Source organism: Alosa sapidissima, chromosome 7 (assembly GCF_018492685.1).
Source record: "Alosa sapidissima isolate fAloSap1 chromosome 7, fAloSap1.pri, whole genome shotgun sequence".
Classification (NCBI taxonomy): Eukaryota; Metazoa; Chordata; class Actinopteri; order Clupeiformes; family Clupeidae; genus Alosa; species Alosa sapidissima.
In genome coordinates this window covers 5,076,198-5,098,743 of record NC_055963.1, presented here as the reverse complement: position 1 = coordinate 5,098,743, position 22,546 = coordinate 5,076,198, and the positions used below count along the sequence as shown (strand labels likewise).

The 22,546-nt window shown below is 43.6% G+C and overlaps 1 protein-coding gene across 1 annotated transcript; it reads right to left on the bottom strand.

Moving 5' to 3' along the window:
• On the bottom strand, positions 1-21,764 carry mgll (monoglyceride lipase). Its single transcript, XM_042098925.1, has 8 exons — positions 21,571-21,764; positions 20,477-20,621; positions 11,227-11,333; positions 10,045-10,181; positions 4,938-5,048; positions 4,563-4,652; positions 3,822-4,037; positions 1-3,679 (listed from the first exon to the last, which is right to left on the bottom strand). The coding sequence occupies exons 2-8, from the start codon at positions 20,599-20,601 to the stop codon at positions 3,566-3,568; spliced, it is 900 nt and encodes a 299-aa protein (XP_041954859.1). The 5' UTR covers positions 20,602-20,621; positions 21,571-21,764; the 3' UTR covers positions 1-3,565.
• Positions 21,765-22,546: the final 782 nt, after the last annotated feature.

The window sequence follows — 22,546 nt, the reverse complement described above, 5'->3', positions numbered from 1 at the left end:
TGGGTTAACAGTCAATTTATTAGAAATTCATGTTTGCCGTTTACAATCCATCAAATGCACAATTAGGCTACTACAATTAATTCATTCATTAAGCACTCTAATGCCGCTCCAATATTGGAAATGTAACATTGCACATACATGCATAGGTTAAACTACAAGTCAAAAGTCTGGGATCACATGCCTTTATTGATGTAAATATAAAACTGATATCAGATTGCACATTGAGAGTAGCCTCCTTTTAATCCAGGTGTCAGATAATTTGTAGGAAGTGGTAGATAAATTAGGCCTAGATAAAGTATCTATCCCATCTTTTAAGTCACATTAAGCAGTGTCGTTATAATAATAATTTATCAGTGACTAAAGCAAAACACAAATATGCCGACTTCTGCAAAACTGATGTAACTTACATCAGTCCATAATATGTAAATATTAAAATACAAAACAAAAAACACCATTATCAGGGATAATATGAATTGCAAACAAACTATTGAGCTATTAAAACAGTACTCTGCCATATACACAGGACTGCCTTAATGTAAATGGTGGATTTGGTCCCACCATTTAAGATAACACCACAATTCACATCAAGATCCTCGGACCTTTATCTCTACTGGCCAAGGGAGCAAGACAGTAAGAGGACTAGTGTTTATGACCTCTGAATAATCTCCTTCATAGATTGCATGGGCCCTGACTCAAATAAGAACTCTGAAGAGCAACTTTTGATTGTAAAGAATAACCCTTGTGATTAAAATCGCCACATTCTGCTGGTTTAACACAGTGTCCATGTATAGACAAATGCCCCATTGCAAATTCTCAATGTACTGCGGTGAGTCAGCCATGGCCCCACTTTAAAATGTCAAGGTTGGTATTACCCTAACCCTTATTAAAAGAGTGCAAAACGTCTTGGAAAAAAACTAGGCTACATTGTTTTCCTTAAATCCACAAATCGGCTTTTCAGTTGCACAGATGCAACAGGATTGTGGCAGCTATGCCTGTATGTGTTCTGTGGAATTGTTAATGTGTATATCCAGACAAGGCCATTCCCAGTAATTAACTTTTCTGACTGTGTCAGAAACTGCTGCAGGAGCTAAGGCTAATTCAGTCCTGGCTCCACCCGGTGCATCATCCACATCTTACACATCTCAATACTCCCCAAGACCTATAATACACCCCAAACTCTATCGATAATTTAATAAATGTGTCCTCTCAATCAAATGTGCCCTAGGTCTAAAACTTTCTAAACTATTATTCAGATTGCAAGTTTACATTTCCATATGATGCATCAACAGAAAAATACAACAATCCTGACATCTCCATTGTAACATAGACACACACATTGTCTTTCAAAATGGAGCCACAGATAGAGACCAACGTATATTCACAAATTTGAAAAACAGTTGACTAACATTTGACAACTGACAGGTCCAACTGACATTTGACCTACTGACACAGTCTATTATTTTCCTTCTGACAGTCCAAGTCATTCAAGAAACACATGGCAGATATAGTTGGGAGAGTGAGGCCTGTGCAGAGGGTTAATGATTAGTAAGACAGGACTCATGCACATCATGAAGACATCAGCAGGATAGGTTATACAATCACAATATAGTAAGGTTTCAATAGAGCTTAGTGATGTATACAATCAGCCTGCCATTAAAGCTAAAGTGCACCATGGGTGTAGAAACATGAACTGAGAAGTCACTGGTGTAAAGTCATGTGTACGGTGAAACCAATGAAGCCCTAAATAAAAAGTGGGACAACATCTACTGTATAGTCGTTGCTATTATGTCTCTCAGGAATGTTTGGCCATCACCCTTGCAGCCCTTAGTTATCCTCAGGACCATGCCATTTCAATAAGCTGTGTCCAAAGTGCTTTTGGAAACATGATTTTAGCAATGACATTTTCAGACATTAGCCAAAGCCCATGAATATTCACAGGGAGGATGAATATGAACATGAGCTGAGGGAGTAAGGGAACAGCGGGCAGCAGGGACAGAAACAGCACAATTCAGTTCATATTAACATCACAGAACTTTTCCATTATACTGTTTCTCAGTGATTAAAGCATTTTGTCCCCTAGTTTACTCTTTCTTCATGAGTAGTCTATATTTACATTTCTTTTGTGCAAAAATCTCAATATACGTATACTTCAATAATGATTATTTTATCATGCTATACATAAAATGTAATACCACATGATATTGATGCCAAAGTCAGGATATAAATGTCACAACTGGCATTTCAACAAGGAATTATTTTCTTGTCAGAGGAAAATAAATGCCAAAGGAGTATAAAAGCCATCACACATCCTTTAGACTGACTGGGAGGAGTAAATTACCCCCTTTCACATGAGTCTTGTGTATGTGCGTGTGTATGTGTGTGAGTGTGTGTGTGTCTGGGCTGTATGGTGCTGGATTTGAGCTGGTGTAGATGATAGACCCCTCAGGGTCATCTGATTCCTGAATTTCAAAGCCTCTCCCCTGGCCATTTTGACCCTGACTGTAAGGTTTAAATCTATTGCTGTCATATGATACTGTTTTCCTGGTCATTCGCACTTCAGGCAGTTAAAAAGCAGGTTTGTTTAAATTTAAACTTTCCCTGTATATCCACATTCTTCAGAGAAGTCCCCCCCACACACACTATCTCCCCACCACCACAATCACCAACAGTCTGCACCTCTCAGCTGGTGATGTGAATAGAATAGTTCACAGTCTTGGGAAACAGTCATGTGTCAGAGTCAGTAATAACTGAGCACCAAACAGTCATATCCTCTGTGCTCCAGAGTGCTCAGCGAATTTATCTGACATATTATAGCTGCTGATTGTGTGCATGCTTAATTGTTTGTGTACATGTTTCATGTGTGAGTGATCCTATTTTGCTAGTACATAAGCATGCATCTTCATATATTTTTTTCATAAGAGAATGGGTGTGTTTACTGTATGTATAAAGCCTACAAGCCAGGCAACTGCTGCTCTATCTCTGAGTGACAGGTAATATAACCCATTCTGTTTCTATACTGTAGTTGCTGTGGCAACTGGCTGGGTTGCATGCAGTACTGCCTCTGCACTCTAGGGGCAGCAGTACTACAGAGCATGCAGTACCGTACGCAGAGCAGATAGATAGAGAGAGAGCACCACCTCAAAGGACAAAAGGCAGCAGTTACCGCGGCAACACACAATGGAGCGCTGTTCCAGAGGACTTAGCTCATTATGGTCACTTCACCAATTACCACGGCAACATGCTCTTTGAAGCACATCTGAGATACATACTCACACACACACACACACACACACACACACACACACACACAGACACACACACACACACACACACACACACGCACACACTTACTCAAATTCTTTACCTCATGGCGAGAAGATAGGCCTTCACACATACAATTGGTGAAAGTTCATGCTCACATATGTTCTGAATGATCAGCTGACCTTCAGTTCAGTAGAAAGTGTGTGTGTGTGTGTGTGTGTGTGTGTGTGTGTGTGTGTGTGTGTGTGTGTGTGTGTGTGTTGGACCACTAAGCAGCACTGCAAGCTGAATAGAACAGTATTGACTACACTGAGGGAGCAGGCAGACGCTCCAAGATCCAGGCAGTGAGCTCCTTGAGAGTGGCCTCAGCGATGTCTGGGAGGTCGTGGTGGAGAGCATGGTATGCTCCCTCATATATCTACCGGATCAAACACACACACACACACTACAGTTTACTGCCAGGTCAAAAGGGAAATTCTCTTGCATTAGAACAAAGGAGTTATTTAGAGACATACTGTGACTCATTGTTTGAGGCATGATACTATGTAAGTTTCTTTTACCTTCAGTGTCTTGTCAGAGCTCTTGGCCTGGTCGTACATTAACTGGGAGCCACTGATGTCACACAGTTTGTCAACATCACCATGGAGAAGAAGAAAGGGCCAAGTGATGTCAGGAATAAGGCGCTGAATGCGATTAGCTGCCTCCATGAGCTGCATACCAAAGGAGACTTTCAACCCACCATGGTAATTCAACTCATCAGCGTCGTAGGCCGCCACCTGCAGCCCCGGAGCAGAACTACACTTAGCCACATTCACACCTACACAACAGCCTAATAGCTCCAAGAAAAATAGTATTTGCATACATTTAGGTTGGTAGAGAACAGCTAGGTAAAGGCCCCACACAGCTGTGTGGGAGTATAGTTCCCTCACGACTATTCTAAACTTCTGAAGTCTCTGTTTTCTATTTCAACTACGGCAACACATTTCATCCTAATGCCAGCATGAACATACACACACACACAGTACACAACAATGAACACAACCACTGGTAGCATTGCATGTAACATGTATGCAAGATATTTAACAGTTCATACATATAATCAGTGAGAAGACAAAATGTATAATAATAATATTATGTGCTCTGACGCTGGGGGTCATATTATGTGCTCTGACGCTGGAGGTCATATTATGTTCTCTGACGCTGGGGGTTGACTGGCCAAACACTGGCCAAACCTAAACTACAGATCAAAGGCTTTTCATGCAGGCACACAAACACGACCTTTCACACACATTCTTTCGTACCTGTTTGGGGTCTCTGGAGACCCATTTGGACTGAATGGTGCCTAAAGAGAGATTGGGCATCATGTGACTCAGCAGTTTAGCCAAAAACACCTGCGGGAGAAGGAAGCAGTCATATCAACTGACCCAATGGGTGTGAGAACAGACACAGAGAAAGAATGAGAAAAAACAGGATGTCTGCATGTGTGCATTTGTGAGAGCAATGGAAAATGAGCGAGAGAGTTATATATAGGGAGAGAGAGAGAGAGAGAGAGAGAGCGCGACACGTGTGTGTGTGTATGTTTGTGTGTGTGTGTGTTTGTTTGTTTGTTTGTTTGTGTGTGTGTGTGTTTGTGTGTGTGTGTGTGTGTGTGTGTGTGTGTGTGTGTGTGTGTGTACCCTAAAAGGAGTGGCGGACTCTGGGTTCATCTGCACCATAGGGGCAATGAGGACAACGCCGGCAAAGTCCTGTGGCCTCTCACATGCGGTGAGAATAGAGATAGCCCCACCCTGCAGAAACAAACAATGCCGTTTACACACACATATACAGTATGCACATCTGAACCCATAGACCTATGCAGTTATCCTGTGTGGAGACACAGGATCTGATAACAGCACATGGTCTTGGAGACTTAAAAACTTGGAGAGCAAGGAATGAAACTCAAGCTTCACATGATGTACACTGAACGCTCTGCAACACGGCTTCATTGTGCCTGTTCAATTATTGAAGGTCAAACCTGACACTTGTGTCGTTGTGTCACATGGCTGTGGCTGTCCTAAATTAGGCTAGATATGAAAATGAAAGGCGTTATGCAAAAGCGAGCGCTAAGGCAAATAACGGCTCTTTTGACTACTAAACAGCGCCAGAGGAATCCTCACAGTCTTCCCTCCCTTCTCCTCTGGCACTGAGGATGGTCAGAATGAAGTATGAATATTCATGAGAAGTTTCAAAAGAGCTGGCTGCTATCAACAAGCAGTTCCCACCGGAGCAGTGGCACCAGATAGAAATGCACAGTACACACACATACACACACACACACACTCACACGAAGTGCACACACATATACTCACACGAAGCACACACACACACACACACACACACACACACACACACACACACACACACACACACACACACACACACATACACACACACACACATACACACACGAAGCACACACACACACATACTCACACGAAGCACACACACACATACTCACACGAAGCACTCACACGAAGCACACACACACATACACACACAAAGCACACACACACATACATACACACACGATGCACACACACACATTCACATCTATACCGTCATTTCCCCACTATTAACTGAGGTCTATACGTTGACTTTGCAAAATTTCTTCAGCTATGAGGTTAACGCACGGGGGCGGGCTATACATGCGAACATTTCTTTTCTACATTCTTCTTATGATTAAAGCCAGAACTGATTGTGATTCATTGGGCTATTGGGCGCTGCTGGTAATACACACTTGGGTGCGGCTAATACATGCTATTAATTTAAGTCCTTATTATCCATTTCTGTATGATGCTCTCCATCTCCCTCTCTTACATACAGTAATGTGGGTTTGTAAGGTCCTTATATAACCTCAGCGTATCTCATCAACTTGTAGGGGGCCGTAGCACAATGCACCCATTCACTCTTTAGCCCACCAAACCCCAGATACTGCATGTGCTTGTGTGTGTGTGTGTGTGTGTGTGCAAATTTAGTGACCAGACAATTGTTTATAAAAGCATAAAAGAGGAAGTGAGAAGAGAGACTTTGACTAAGGCACTGAGGAGCTTATTCCACTGTGCAGTGTGTGGTGCAGTGTGTGGATGTGTGTGTGGTGCAGTGTGTGGTGCAGTGTGTGGTGCAGTGTATGAGCAATGAGCATTCAGCATATGCACACCTAGGAATTATTGGAAATCCAGTGACCCTAAATGGACTACACTCTGTGAGCTGTGTGTGTGTGTGTGTGTGTGTGTGTGTGTGTGTGTGTGTGTGTGTGTGTGTGTGTGTGTGTGTGCGCGTGTGTGCGTGCGCACGTGAACTGCACATGTTCGCTTTGGAATGTAAAAGGAACTGCATTCTCTGCCTGTATAAACAGTCTCTCATTCTTTTATTGAATGGCCACATAACAAGTATGGAAATGTCATGTCCTTACACAAAGACACATACACACAGGGTTACCATTTTGTGTGTGTGTGTGTGTGTGTGTGTGTGTGTGTGTGTGTGTGTGTGTGTGTGTGTGTGTGAGATGAGAGGGAGGGAGAGAGAGAGAGAAAGAGGGACAGAAATAACTGATTCCCAAAAGATTGCACAACCTTGAAACAAATGATTTTCAGGAATACTACTCATCGGAATGACTGGGAAACAAACATACAGTAATGGGTACACACACACACATGCACACACACAGGCTGTTCCTGTAAACCAAGCCTAGCGGCTATTCTGTAGCCCTTTCTCACGTACAGATCACTAACCAAGGTCAGACTGGGTGTTCTTTTTTCCATAAACACCCATCTTTCTATAAAACGTCACACATCCAAAATTCGATAATGATCACACACACTGTAAATATGAGCTCCATGTTGTGGCTCTGTGGAGGGATGTGTCATTGGTTTGAACAAGGACAATCTTGCTATTCTTGGCTGATTATTTAGTAAGAGACAGAAAAGGGCAGGGTGACGTGTGTGTGTGTGTGTGTGTGTTTGTCTGTTTCTGGACACTGCTGGACACTCTTTGTCTGGCCCCAGGTGGTTTCCTGTGTTTACATTCTTGACGTCATGGTGAAGGAAGCATGTGAAGAAGGAGAGATGCTACAGATTCGTCTTCTTTGGGACCTTAATGTCCACAGTTCCAGTTCAGCTCAAGTTGTGTTGACCAATGTTGTGTTGACCAACTTAGCTCTTTCTGCGTCAGACAACCCCTTTGACTACACATTTTTATCTAGAGTCACATATAATTTATCCACTGAAACCACAAACCACATCGTCCCAGTGCTGAAGGACGTCCCAGGGCAGGAGGGCATAGGGCCACCTCACACTGTGCCGTCACCAGTATCTGAATCGTCATGGCCACTAGATCATGACTGTCCTCCTTCTAGGTTCTTGTGGTTCAATCCTGGAGCATGTTCATATCCACATATTTAAGGGCAGGGATACGTGGCATTCAGTGCGGGTGAAAATATCTCCAACTTCACCGGACAGTCTAATGTTTTTTTTCAGCACATCTCTGAATGCGGATTGGAATATTTATCAAAGAGCTTGGACAAAGTAACATTGCAGGTTTTAGCTGTAGCTGATGTCAAACAGTTGTTAGCTGTCAAATCCAAAGTCAACATGGTCGTTTAGATAGCCATGGTACAATCCTCATGGCATGTGACAGGCAGTTGGGTGTTTTCCCAAAAACGTTTGAATAAAACTTGCAGAATTCTGAATTTGGTGTGCCACATTTATTTTTCAATTATCAGAGTTTTTGTAACATCAACTTTAGTATTTTTGCAGTAAATGTCCTTCTGCCAGGTGATAAATGCATGTGACTTGGTAGTGTGCTGTTGGATTTCCCTCTCATTCTCATCAAGCAAGTCTTGGTTGTGTGTCGTGGAGTATTTATGCTCATGTCAATAACTGCAGATTTGAGCATGTCCCAGTGCAGTATAGTGTCTAATACTGCTTTGGCACTTCCAGGAAAATGATGACCCAGTTCCTAGTAAAGCACCCTTTCAACACTGAGCTTTGGGAATCATTGCTTTATCTACACTCTTCATTTTCAACATGCCTCTGGGAAGTTTCATTTTGGTAATGACTAGGACCCAGGACTAGGTTCTGGTGAAGCAGACTCAAGTGAATAGTCCCCTTTTCTCTTCTGTAAGCTGTCCTTCATCAGGAAAGTCAGGTTTCACAGGGTGCTGCTCCTCAGCTCTCAAACAACAATGGTCTTCACCTTTCACGTCAATCACTAGATCTATTGGTCATGGCAAATAAAGTTCTGGTTTGCAATGTGTAGATACTACTGGTTCTGACCACACAGTGGTGATCCCCCTCAATGGTGTTGGTCCAGACAGTGGAGTTTGAGGCAGACTATATTTAGGCCATTTTGTTCCAGCACCTTCCCCATGGGTTGCTCAGTCAACAGTGCAGCAGTCTAAAAGCCCTCCTGCCTCCGGGAGGCTGAGTCCCAGGGATTAGCAACTGATCATACACCCACTGCCTGAGTGCCAGATTGTGGCTGAGAGCTCCTGGACATCACTGTGCTGCCCCTGTCAGCACACTGTGAGCAGCACAGCGCTTTAACACAACACAGGCTGTTTACAGGGCCTGATCTGATCCCCTTCCCTTTGGCAGGATGCCTGTGGGACATCTTGTAGCATGGGGAGGCTCATGTGACAGCAGTCCCCACACAGCCCTTGGCTGAATACAATGGCATGGAAAATCCAAGACGATTGTGGACCCTCCCTGACTGCAGCCTTCGATTCCGTTGTGACCACGGTCATCAGTTCCACTGTTGAGGTCTTTGCTGGATTGTGCATGATCTGGCACCTCCCCCTTGACATGTCCACCTAAGCTGACCCCACCCGGGGCTAGACTCTAGAGGGACTGGGCTGCATAATTCATCAATTTTTTTAATCTCAATCACCATTTTGTCTAGCCACAATGAAATGAACAGCAAAACAAATCAGGCGCTCTCTAAACATGTCTGACCGTGTGGCTGCATGCACCAATCACAACTGCTCTCTGCACCAGGCGGCCTGAGGTTTTTGAAGTTATTTATCAACACAAACCCGAAAGATTAAACTCATGAACAAGAAGACCCATAAACAGAGCAAAAGAAAAACAAAACTAGACAGATGAGTCAGAGCAGGACAGAGCAGATTGCAGGAAGGACAGGAAGGCCGAGAGAGTGCGGGGTGAGACAGAACTACAGTAGCACCACCTTACTCTCCATTACAACATGTCATTCATAGCCTGACAAGCCAGACCCACATTAAAATGTCTTTCAAATTCCCTCTGCACACAATAGGACAGCGGCAGCGCTATGAGTCCCATGCGTTTCCCACCAGCGGAGCTAGTTGGCTAGTTCAAACTTTTGCCAACTTAATAAAAGCTTAACTCGTGTCACACTGTTCGCCAACAGCAACATCCATCTTATTTGTTTTCAAGTAGCAGGGAATTCAAGCCAAACCGTTGAAACTCTGCCATCAATCATTATGTTAAGCCCGCCTAACGACTCTATACACGATTTGATTGGCCTCATAGAAGTTTAATTTTTCGAGCTCACAAGCCAACGGAGAGTTGCTAGACTAGCTCTGGCAGCAAATGTAATTTGGTGCGTCTAGAGTTCTAGGCTATGTCATTCATACAGCATGCAGAAAATCAGAGACTGACTGAAACAAACTAGCCAATAAAGGGGCTGGGTGTTAATTGTGCCCTACACACACACATGCACGCACGCACGCACACACAGTATATGTTGCACTTTGTTTTATATGGTTACCATAGAGTGGCCTATGATGAAGACGGGCAGGTTGGGATGGCGCTCTCTCATGATGCTGATGTGTTGCAGAGAGTCTCTGATGAAAATCTGAAAATCTTTAATATTCATCCGCTCTCCCTCGCTCTGACCGTGACCCACTAGAGAGAGAGAGAGGGGAGGGAGAGAGAGAGAGAGAGAGAGGGAGAGAGAGAGAGAGAGAGAAAGAGAGAGAGAGAGAGAGAGAGTCAAATGTCAAATTCAACCATGAATCCATTTTTAGGAGCTACTGTAGCATTTGATTCCATAAAAACAGTGTTTAGTGAGCAGCAATGAGAATAGAGAGATACACAGTGGAGATATTTGGGAAAGAATGGAGAACAGCTTTCATTCATTTGGCAAATGCAGAGGAATTACACAGTGCCAAATTTAGCTCAGAATTAGTTTGGATCTGAGTTCAAGATACCACTGAGCAATGTTCACGCCTATCTTAGCGGGCCTGCTACAAAGGCACTCACTCATGCAGTTTCTGTGAAGGCCGCAGTGTGTGCTGCCCACTGCCTAATGCCACCCGCTCACACGTCGCCTGGCGCAGTGCTGTGTGGGAGCTCGGGGAACAACACATTCCTTTGGAACAGAGCCCTGAAATCATGTGATACATCTGGAATGGCGGGGTCAACTAAGACCTTGGCCATGTCTCCAGATGCACATGTCCATTCCAACGCTGGCAGTTAGCATGTCAAGAGTAGTTCTGAATTATAACATTTGAATTATGTCAACAGATGCACATGGGAATTGGGAACATTTGTGAATGAAACTTGACAATCTGTGAGAAGCAGACTTGGTCATTTTTTAGAAAAGAGCACATGTTTGGGCATGACTTGTTAACATTTTGTGAATGTAGGTGAAATTCACTGCTGACTAGCCTTAGACCAAAAGCCTTTCATCTGATGATCTTTTAAATCTGGTGATAAGATTCCAACTGTGTGTTGCACAAACTGGATTTATTATGATATTTCAAATTCGGTGAACTATGTTATTTCTCCCTGAGCGGTCATCATACTTACTGGCTTAGCCAAGCCTTACACTGAAAGACTAAGTAATGCTTTATTAAGAAAGTACTATGAGAGACATGAGCAACACAAGCAATTGAGATGAGCATATAGAAAGGAAGTAGCTCTGCTTGTGGTTGTGTGCGTGACTAACCGTGGTCATGAGCGAACAGCAGCAGCGAATGTTTGGTGAGTGACTGGGCCACGTCATTGTAGGCCCCACAATGCTCTCCAGCTCCATGTGCCACGAACACTAGCGCCCTGCAACAAAGGTCACTCACTCCGTTAGAGCAGAGCAGGCAGCACACACTCATATATGCAGTACACACACACTCACACTCACACAGTACACACACTCACATATGCAGTACACACACACACACACACACACACACACACACACACACACACACACACACACACACTCACACACACACTTCCAGTGCAGTGTGAAGAGCAGAGCAGGCGGCACACACTCACATATGCAGTACACACCAGTGATGCCAGTAACGCGTTACTAAGTAACTATTTTGACCATTTTTTCGGTAACAAGTAATCTAACATGCTACTATTTACAAACCAGTAATCAGATCTTACAGCAATACTTATCTAAGTCACTGTGCGTTACTATTTTTGTAATTTTCCTTAGTAAAAAGATATATTCTTTGCTTTCTTCTTGTCTCGGGGATTAACGTCATGTAGGCTATGCTCACGTTTTCAGCATGAGGACAACTCACGTGTAAAACCACGCAGCGACACAAACGTAAACAATGGAGGGAGGAGAGAGATGCACATTTTATCTATAAAGTCATTATTTTGAGTTTGTGTCAGCTAGACATCCCAAGTCTCCCGAAGTTTTGGGAGTCTCCCACATATTGATATCCTGACGCCTATAAATTACCTACATAAAATCTCCCGGAACCTAGAGCGAACAAGAGCACGCAAGCCAGACCGGACTTCAAATCGCGTGTGCATCTGAGTTAAACGCGCACACAACGGAGAGGGAGAGAGAGAGGAGTGGTGCGTGTGTGCCTGCAAGCGCATCCAAGACAGAGAGCATGGTCTGTTTTGCTAAATCAACCAATCAGTTTTCAGTGTAGGTGGGCTTAGCTTATATCTCTTTTCTCCCGAACTTAATTAATCAGTTCAGTTAGTGTATCTAGGAACAGGAGCGTCATGGCAGTCAGTGCCCCTCAAAAAGGAACATTTAAGACCCATTTCACATCAGACTACAAAAAGTGTAGCCTACCCAATTGTCTCATAAGAGTAAAACATAATGATAGTCTTGCACACTGCACTGTTTGTAACAGTGACTTTAGCATTGCTCACGGCAGGTTAAATGATTGCAAAAGACTTGTTGAGGTGAGTTTAACAAGTGTAATTTCATTTGCATATTACTCAGGCCTATACTAGATGGCTAGTTGCCAAGACTACATGAAAAGGCCAAACTACAAAATCTACATATTTTACTATCACAATTTATATCAATAGGCCTTCCTTATTTGGTGTACTGACTAGACATTATTGAACAAACATCTGAATTTCAGTATCTAAGTAGGTTAGGTTGGGATGTCTGCTATACATTGTTGGCATTACTGTTAAAATGCACTTCCAGTATAGTGAGTATTGGCAAACTGGTTATCATTTTTATGTTGAGGCGGTGGGGGTGTTGTCGGCAGCTGCTGAAAGTAACTAATAAAGTAACTTGTAATCTAACTTAGTTACTTTTAAAATCAAGTAATCAGTAAAGTAACTAAGTTACTTTTTTAAGGAGTAATCAGTAATCGGTAATCAGATTACTTTTTCAAGGTAACTGTGGCAACACTGGTACACACACACACACACACTCACACAGTACACACACTCACATATGCAGTACACACACACACACTCACATATGCAGTACACACACACACTCACACAGACACACACTTCCAGTGCAGTGTGAAGAGCAGAGCAGGCGGCACACACTCATATATGCAGTACAGTACACACACTCACACAGACACGCATTTCTAGTGCAGTGTGAAGTGCAAATGGACTTTCATAAACACACTAAAACAAATGTAGGTTGGGTAAGTGCCTGCTGGGTGACTATGCTTATGCAGTGTGATAAATAACCTCAGAAAATTACAGACCGTACACACACACAAGCACACAATTATAAGCATAGTCCCAAGGAACAGAACCCCCACACACACACACACACAAATACATTTGCAGTTCTTGTACACAGATTGTGTGAGGTAGTGACACTGTAATGACAGGTTTGGGTCTGAAAAAGAGTGGGCACCAATTAGCCAAATCAGTGAATTAGTGTGGAGAGACGGAGAGAGAAGAGGGACAGAAAAGAGGCTCATTAGCCGTCCCCATTTACATTTCTGTCACTCTTTTGCCTATCTCTCTCCAAAGACCCTTTATTTCTCTCTTCTCTTTCCTCTGAGAATTTCTGAACATAGTGATCTGTGTGAGTGTGTGTGTGTGTGTGTGTGTGTGTGAGAGAGAGAAAGAGAGAGAGAGAGAGAAAGAGAGGCAGACAGAGACAAAGAGTAGACTGAAAGAGGGTCTTTGTGTTTTGCAGGGACTGTGAGGGACGGTTAACTGCCTCTATTGACTGTTATGATGTATGTAAATATATAGGCAGTCCCTGAGGGCAGCATATACCATCTGTATCTGTGTTCTACACCCTGCAACCTCATCCATATGACCATTAATCACCAGGCCAGCAGCATAAGAGCTGCTCTATTGTCCAGCACAGGCCATCCACACACATGCATCTCTCTGGCAGACCCCCACAAGCAGCTTTGTACAATTCTAAACACTCACACTCACACACACACACACTGTGTTAAACTCCTCACTGTGGATCTTAATCAGATTATAGCCTTCAGCCCCTGAACCCAGACAGGGGTCAATGTAGTGAGGTCAATGGCACCATGTTAACAGACTTTGTGTGTGATGAGAAATAGAGTGAGAGAGAGTCAGAGAGAAAGAGAAACATCCCAGTCAACAAACAAGGTTGTTGTGCAAGGGCATCACTGTGTGTTATTTAATGTGATAAACTCACAGGCGTAATATGCATGTGTGTGCGTGTGTGTGTGTGTGTGTGTGTGTGTGTAAAACACTGGCCTTCTGCTAAGTTCACTGGCTGCATTGTCCACTAAAAGATCTGTCAATCATTATTGTGCTCCATTCCTCATCCCTGAGCACCTTTCACCTATTTTACTTGAACTGAACAGACTCAACTCAACATGAGGTAGTTTTTAAAATGGGTGCCAACATTTGGTCAGCATATGTTTGCATTCAGCTGCATACCAACCGTTGAATTCTTGCAATTCACCAAATAGCCCAATCCTCAGTGCTGAGCCGAGCACTACAGTGTTTGCATGTCTGTTTCTGATGAAAAAGCTGATGTGTTGCCAAAGTGCCCAAATGCAGCACAGCTGACTGCATCAGTTTAGCTGTTTTCAGACAACTGCTCTGTTAGATAGGCCACTGTGTTTACTTGTGTTATAACTGTAAGGTACACTGTAATGAAATGAGTAGAGTAGTTAAACAGTGTTTCACACCATGCCCTACTTTCAGTTCCTGGACAAACATCCACATTGTTCTGTAAAAAAGCCTTGCTGTACCTGACCCTTGTGTGCTGTTATGTGCTCTACCTGACCCTTATGTGCAGCATCTGACCCTTATGTGCTGCATCTGACCCTTATGTGCTGCATCTGACCCTTATGTGCTGTTATGTGCTGCATCTGACCCTTATGTGCTGCATCTGACCCTTGTGTGCAGCATCTGACCCTTATGTGCTGTTATGTGCTCTACCTGACCCTTGTGTGCTCTGCCTGACCCTTATGTGCTGCATCTGACCCTTATGTGCTGCATCTGACCCTTGTGTGCTGCATCTGACCCTTATGTGCTGCTATGTGGTTGTACATGTTTGCTTATGTTTCTGGACTCGGCTGTATGTGGGCCCCTTATTTGTCAGGTTAGTTCCGCTGGCTCCTTCTGATCTACACACTAATACCAGAGACACAGCACTCAAAAAATCCTCCATAGATATGCATGGGGTTAGTTTGTATAAATATGGCAGTTGTCTACACATATCCCATCCCTTCCGCTGCAAAAGAGTCGACATGTGAATACATTGTGCCAATCATGTGCTGTGTTGTGAAGACATTGTGCCAGTCATATCATGTGTTGTGATCTCGCTGCTGGAGCAAGGTTGGTGTTGTGAAGCTTTGCTGAAATAGATGCCTGATAAGTGCCCAAAAAGTTGCAATATGGCCACCGAGTGGAGGGACTTGCCTAAAAGGACTTTGCTAATATAGGCTACACCTGTATCCTACTGTCACTACTGTGAAGCTACACCATAGGCTAGCTTGTTAATCAGGACTCTACATACAGATCTGAAGTTTACAGTTTAGGCCAGCAGGCGGACCAACGGATACCCTGAATTACTGAAGCTAAGCAGGTGTGGGTTTGGTTAGTACTTGGATGGTAGCCCTCCTTGGAAAACTAGCTTGCTGCTGGAAGTGGTGTTGGTGGGTGGCCAGTAGGTGGCACTCTTCCCTCCGGCTAAAATAATCGATCCCAATGCCCCAGTGCAGTGACGGGGACACTGTACTGCAGGAGAAGCTGTCCTTCAGATGAGACATTAAACCGAGGTCCGGACTCACTGTGGTCATTAAAGATCCAATGCCACTTATCACAAAGAGTAGGGGGTTCCCCGGTGTCCTGGCTAAATTCCCCACCTGGCTCATTCGATCTGGCCCCCTAATCATCCCCCAGTGTAACTGGCTCATTCACTCCTTCACTCTCCACCTCAAGCTGGTGTGTGGTGAGCGTTCTGGTGCATAATGGCGGCCGTGCATCACCCAGGTGGGTGCTACACATTGGTGGTAGTTAGTGAGGTTCCCCCTTCACTGTGAAGCGCTATATACACATGTAACATGTTGTTGTACAAGCTAATTGTGTAAACGTGGGATCGTTTCCAGTTAGCCTTACAGGTAAACAGGCTGTGTTCTGCGGTCAAAATATGGCCTGTCTAGAGTAGACTAGGTGCCGTCGTGGGGCTATCAGGCAGAGGTCGCGTGTGAGGTCGCGTGTGAGCCGCTGGGGAGCTGTGAGGAGCCTAAGCAGCGGCGGCCTTTGCTTGTATGACATGCCTTCAAAACAAACGGCTTTCTTATTTCAGCATCAGTGGTTATGCACAGTGTGACTCATTCCACACAACACCGAGCGAGGCGTGATTTTAACAACCTGTTAAACTTGCAATGCCACCTGCTCAATTAGCTATGAGGAGTCACTGGAGAGGACCGAGAGGACCGAGAGAGAGAGAGAGAGAGAGAGAGAGGGAGAGGGAGAGAGAGAGAGAGAGAGAGAGTGCCTCACTGTCTGTCTGCACTGGGATGGAGCTGCGTTCGCTGGTCTTGCCCATCCCACTATCCACAGTAAGGTGCATTCGGCACACATCACTGTGCACTGGAGACTGTGGGAGGAAAACATGCAGGCAACCAGAATGCAAAGCTTAAAAGGGATTGTACACTCAAATCAGTAGATCTTTCAAAATCAGTCACTTTACAGAACAATTAAATTATCTTTAAAAGTTCCAGTCTACTGACACAGTCATCCTAATAAAATTCCCAATATGCAACTGTCCCTATGCACATTCAGTGCTCTTGATGACATCTTTGTGGTCAAAATATGCAGACATATTAGCTAGCACAATGTTATTGTCAATGGCAACATGGCAGATGTTCTCATTACGTACCAGCAGTGCTCACCATATGAAGAACCTACCAGTACCAGTAGAGTTTGTATCTACTGATATGAAAGCCTGGGACAAATCATCTGGGCTAGAAAGACAGGCAGTAAAAGAGCACCAGAATATGGGGAGATGGGTCTGGGGAATGTCATGTAGGTCACGTCTTAGCACCAGAATATGGGGAGATGGGTCTGGGGAATGTCATGTAGGTCACGTCTGTGCTACATATGACTTCACAACAACCAGCTACCAGCAAATGCAAAAAGACCAAGGTCAAAGTAACACAGCAACATAACAGTTGGCATATTAAGTTCCTCAAAACTGCTCCCACACAGGGCTTAAATTTCACTGCGGGATTGCGGGTATTGCGCATAATTTGTTCAAGTCCCGCAACTCTAGCCATCATAATGCGAGAAATTCCCGCATACACTTTTACAGCCTGTCTGATGACGTTAATATAGCCTAATCATTAAGTGGCGTGAATGCGGTGCTATTGACCGGACTGATCAACTACCGAGTTGAATTGAACATAGCCTCATGCAGACGCACACACACACGGAGAGAGAGAGAGAGAGAGAGAGAGAGAGAGAGAGAGAGAGAGAGAGAGAGAGAGAGAGAGAACCACTTTGCGCTTACGCAAATAGGCTACGCTACCATGGCAAACTTTTACATCTGGAAAGAGCTCCTTGGTAACTATCCTGCTAGCTCAGTCAGGTCACGTCAACACTTGATCCCAGAAAGATTGTCTTCGACATGTTAGTTTTTTCAACATTTATTGTATCTAATGACATAGAAAACATAATGATTTGCATACACATACCGCACTGTGCACAACATTTATTCACTAGCGACTATAGCCTAAAACCGTCAGGTTGAAGGGGGGCTAATTACTCCATAGAATTACTCTCACGTATTTTCTTAAAGTGACAAGCACTCAATTACACCTACTCTTCAGCAATGTGCACTCAATTGGACCTACACATCACATTAAAGATATGCCTAAGTGTTATAGGTTAAACGTCAATATGAGGCATTCAAATTACTAAATATGTTTAGCTACTAGTAATTACTAGTAAAATGCTATACTTTAAAAAAATGCATTATTAAATAAATACACTCTATATGAATTCAAAAATATATGATAGAAACATATCACATAAGCTATCATTTTCAGTGTGTGTTTGTGTGTGTGGAGAGAGTCAAGCAGAATCTAGGATGTCCACTGTTGTGAATGATCCCACTACAGTATATATTACTGATGACGTCAGGGTGGTGGGGGCCCCAAAATCAAACACTTTTTTAAAAAAAGTATCGAAGTATTGAAATCGCAATTCTTGACTTGGTATCACAATCGACCCCCCTCCCCCCCAAATTGTGTAAATCCCCCCTACATGAATAACCTAAGGGGGGAATTCCCCCCCATTTTGAAAAATGAATTTTAAGCCCTGCCACATCAGAAAGGCAAAAGTACTTCAGAGCTTCTGATTCAATAGAGGTTTTGGAAAATTCAGTGAATTGCTGCTCGAGGTCCTATAACCAGACATATCTGTTCTAATAATAACAGTACAATTTTAAAGAAGAATAATGAATAGACAGAGGGGTTTTCTGTTGCCATTTAAAATGTTCATTGAGCCCACATATTTAGTAGCTAACTTCCACAATTTTATTTTCGACAACTTTTGGGAATATTGGAAAGACAAAAGAGCTCATAAAGGGACATTATGACAAAACATCAGTAATGTAAGAGGGTGCTAACCATAGGACCATACAAGACTTTAAAATCGACCATTAAAAGGCTTTTAAAAGACCAGAAGGCCTAGGCTAATGTTGCTATATATCAATGTTTCTGAGCAATATCAAATCAATATGCCCTTTCCGCAGACTTCCTCTCATTTACATTACATTACATTACATTACATTTGGCTGACGCTTTTTAACCAAAGCGACTAACAACATGGTAAACAGTAAGTTTTAGAACAATTCTCACAATTTTAGGACAGTTTAAAAAAACACATTAGAGTACAGTAAGAATAAGTGCGTCGGTGAGTGCTGTATTTTAACAGTTACTTGTTAGTTTAAAACGGCTGGTGAGTGCTAGGATCAGTAAGACTTGTTGTAAGTGTTGCTATGAGAGTAGATGTTCTCTAAAGAGCTGGGTCTTCAGGAGTTTTTTGAACGTGGAAAAGGATGTCCCTGCCCTTGTAGGAACTGGCAGTGTGTTCCACCAACGAGGAACAACAGATGAGAAAAGTTTGGATTGGCTTGAGCGTACCGGTGGTAGAGCTAGACGTCGTTCGTCAGAGGAGCGCAGCGGTCTGGAGGTAGTGTAAGTCTGTATGAGGGCATTCAAGTAGGTGGGAGCAGAACCGGAGACTACTTTGTAGGCAAGCGTTAGAGACTTGAATTTGATGCGGGCCGCCATAGGTAGCCAGTGTAGCTGGATGAGCAGCGGGGTAACATGTGCCCTTTTGGGTTGGTTGTAGACCAGGCGCGCCGCCGCGTTCTGGATCATCTGAAGTGGTTTCACTGCGCAGGCTGGGAGACCTGTCAGGAGGGCATTGCAGTAGTCGAGTCGTGAGATGACTATTGCCTGAACCAGAAGTTGGGTAGCATCTTGAGTCAAGTAAGTCCTGATTTTCCGTATGTTGTAGAGTGCGAAACGGCATGACCGGGCGACTGAGGCAACATGATCTGAGAAGTTTAGTTGGTTTAGTTGGTTAGTTGCTCTCATGCAGATCTATTGACACATAATTGACACAGGCCATTTGTGTTGACTGGTCAAGCACCTGTCTGATTTAATGGATGTTCAAGGCTACAATAAGCATCACCTGTTTACTAGTTATAATGTACGGGCTTAAACAGCTTGCAGGGACCTGGCATTTACACCTTGAAAACAAAAAGGCTCAGGAGAAGCATATGGCACTACACCACCCACATGCCAGCAGCTATATTAAACAACTCAATAAATAAAAACGTTTTTTCCCCAAGCCTATCCTCCATAGACACAATTAAGCCCACATGCCTTTGGTGTGTGTGATAATCCCCCACACACCCGAAAGGAGGATGAAAAAAAGTACGAACTAAAGCTGTCTATTAGGCCACTTGGTTAGTCAAAGGCGGGAAAGTGACTGTTACCATGGAAACAGCATGACTGGGGAAGTACCATGCTCAAAGGAGGGTGAAAAGGTTGCCAGGGCAACAAAGGATGTGAGATACCTTCAGTATAGCATGTGGTCTGCGCAGTCTCAGTAAATGTGCAGGACATGTGATTGAAAAAAGAGGAAGTGCAGTCTGGCAAAGAGTTGAAAATTAACTGCCGCTGTACAGTTGAGGGGATAACACACATGAGGTTTCACACAGATACCTAGGCTACAGGCTATTACTTTCCCTCACTACTCTTACACATGCACTGGACTAGGCTACACACACACACACACACACAGGTGTAGAGTCAGAATTTTACACCATGTAAACTGCATGTGAAAATCTTACGTCCTTCTGTGACCTTTGCATGTGACAGTCACGCCGGCTGATTAGGCTATTGCCTTAGCGAGTTGTCTTGTTACAAACATTAACGCCAACACCCAGTTGTCAGCGACGTATTGACACCGTGTTGTAATGCAACAACATGCAAACTGACCTTGGAGGGACTTCCGGCTCCCAGTAGCGACAGAATAAATGCTGTCCGTCCGCGTTGATTATGTGCGGCAGGTCGTCGTAGGGGATACCTTGCGGACTCCGTCGCGGCGTCCCTGGCTCTGGCATGGCAGGGCTATTCAACGTTTCTGTAATATAGTCCCGCAGGAGGATCAGGACATCGGAGCTGAGCCAGCATGATACCACGGCAACCAGCATACAGGTGGCGAAGACGTTCATTGTCTTAGTTTCATTCATTTCAGTCGCACAACAGTGCGCGACGTAGGCTAGTAGGCTACACTAACGGAATGTTTTCAATTAGGTTTACAGCCACTGACGTCGCAGAGCCTGGGTTCAGTATCACATGCAGACACCAACACACATAACTACCCTGACGGCTGACAAAATGAGGGAACCTAGAGGCAGATGCATGTGAAATGCATTGACTACACCACTAGAACAACGTCCTCGCAGAACCTCGCGCTGGTCAGCAGCACGCTCAAAAAATAGGACAGCAAAAATAGGCTCAAACCATAGGCTGCTTCATGCGCCTCTGCTGGAGATATTGTCAACAGCTTGAATTAACCCGCTATGGGAGAGAAATATGTATATCCTCTGTATAAAATACATATCTGGGTCGACAGAAATCAGTTTAAACCTCAGATGATAATGCCTCGTCTAAGCATGTTGGCTATAGCCTACCCCGCAGCCTATTTGTTACACTTGCTCAGTTGTGGGATTATTATGTAGCCTAGGCTATTATGGTATGGACACATCAAATTATGTAAAATCTAGGATGTTTGAATAGACAATCAAATGACCTTTCTTTGTCAGCCAAAGCGACGTTAAACAACTATTTCTCCATAAACAGAGTAAATAACATTAACCGGGATTTAGTTTTAATGGCATCCCACATTCATTTAACGAAAGTTGTATAAACAAAGTCATAGAGTAGGCTAGACTGTTGAATGAGTGCATCACACCATAGGCTATAGGTTGCGTGCTGAACCTGCAGTAGCCTATAGCCTACGAGAAAACTCAGTCAGAAGTATTTTAACTTTCTAACATAAAGCGATAATATGTCAAAAGTAAACTCACCTAGTGTTTTATGAAATGTGACAAATCAGGCCTAGCCTTGGCAGTGATAAGGAAGAGAAATGAAACCAATTCAGCTCTCCGGTATCGGGGCGAGCGGTGGTAGGACTAGCGCTCGCTCGTGGCGTTCTCACACATTAGGGCAGCGTGCTTCCCCTCTGATGCTACGATTCAAACTGCTGGGTGGAGACTGAAGTGCGAGACTGGGGGAAGCACAAGCACACACAGAAACACATACAGAAGCACATACACACACACAAAAGCACGCACGCAGACGCGCGCGCGCACATACGCACACACGCACACACACACACACACAGACACACACACTCAAAAGTATCTTCTCTCTCACTCTCTCTCTCTCTCTCTCTATATATATATATATATGGCAACACATACAGAAGCACATACACACACACAAAAGCACGCGCGCACATACGCACACACACGCATACACACTCAAAAGTATCTTCTCTCTCACTCTCTCTCTCTCTCTCTCTCTCTCTATATATATATATATATATATATATATATATATATATATATATATATGTCTATCTATCTGTATCTATCTATCTATCTATCTATCTATCTTATAATTAATAAATTGGTTGGATTCCACTTAGGCCTACTGAAGGAATTTGTCCCATTAAAATGAGGTCAACTGACAGAATTATGAATGAGCAAATAAATATCAAAGCTCACAGGAAATATTCTCAATATTTTAAACAGCTTCGTTTTGTGTTGTCAGCCAGCCCTCTGAGGTAGGACCACAAAGGAATGCAAGATTATCAGTTAACCTGAAACTGAAACTGTGTGAAACTGTGCAAACACTTTGCCTTTGGATTAAGGCCTGTGGGGTGCCAGCAACAAAAATGTAACCTAACTTTTAGGCTACATAAATGGCTACATACAGTGGAGTATTGTGTGTAGATTGATGATAAAAACAATTAATTGAATCCATTTTAAGATGAGTCTA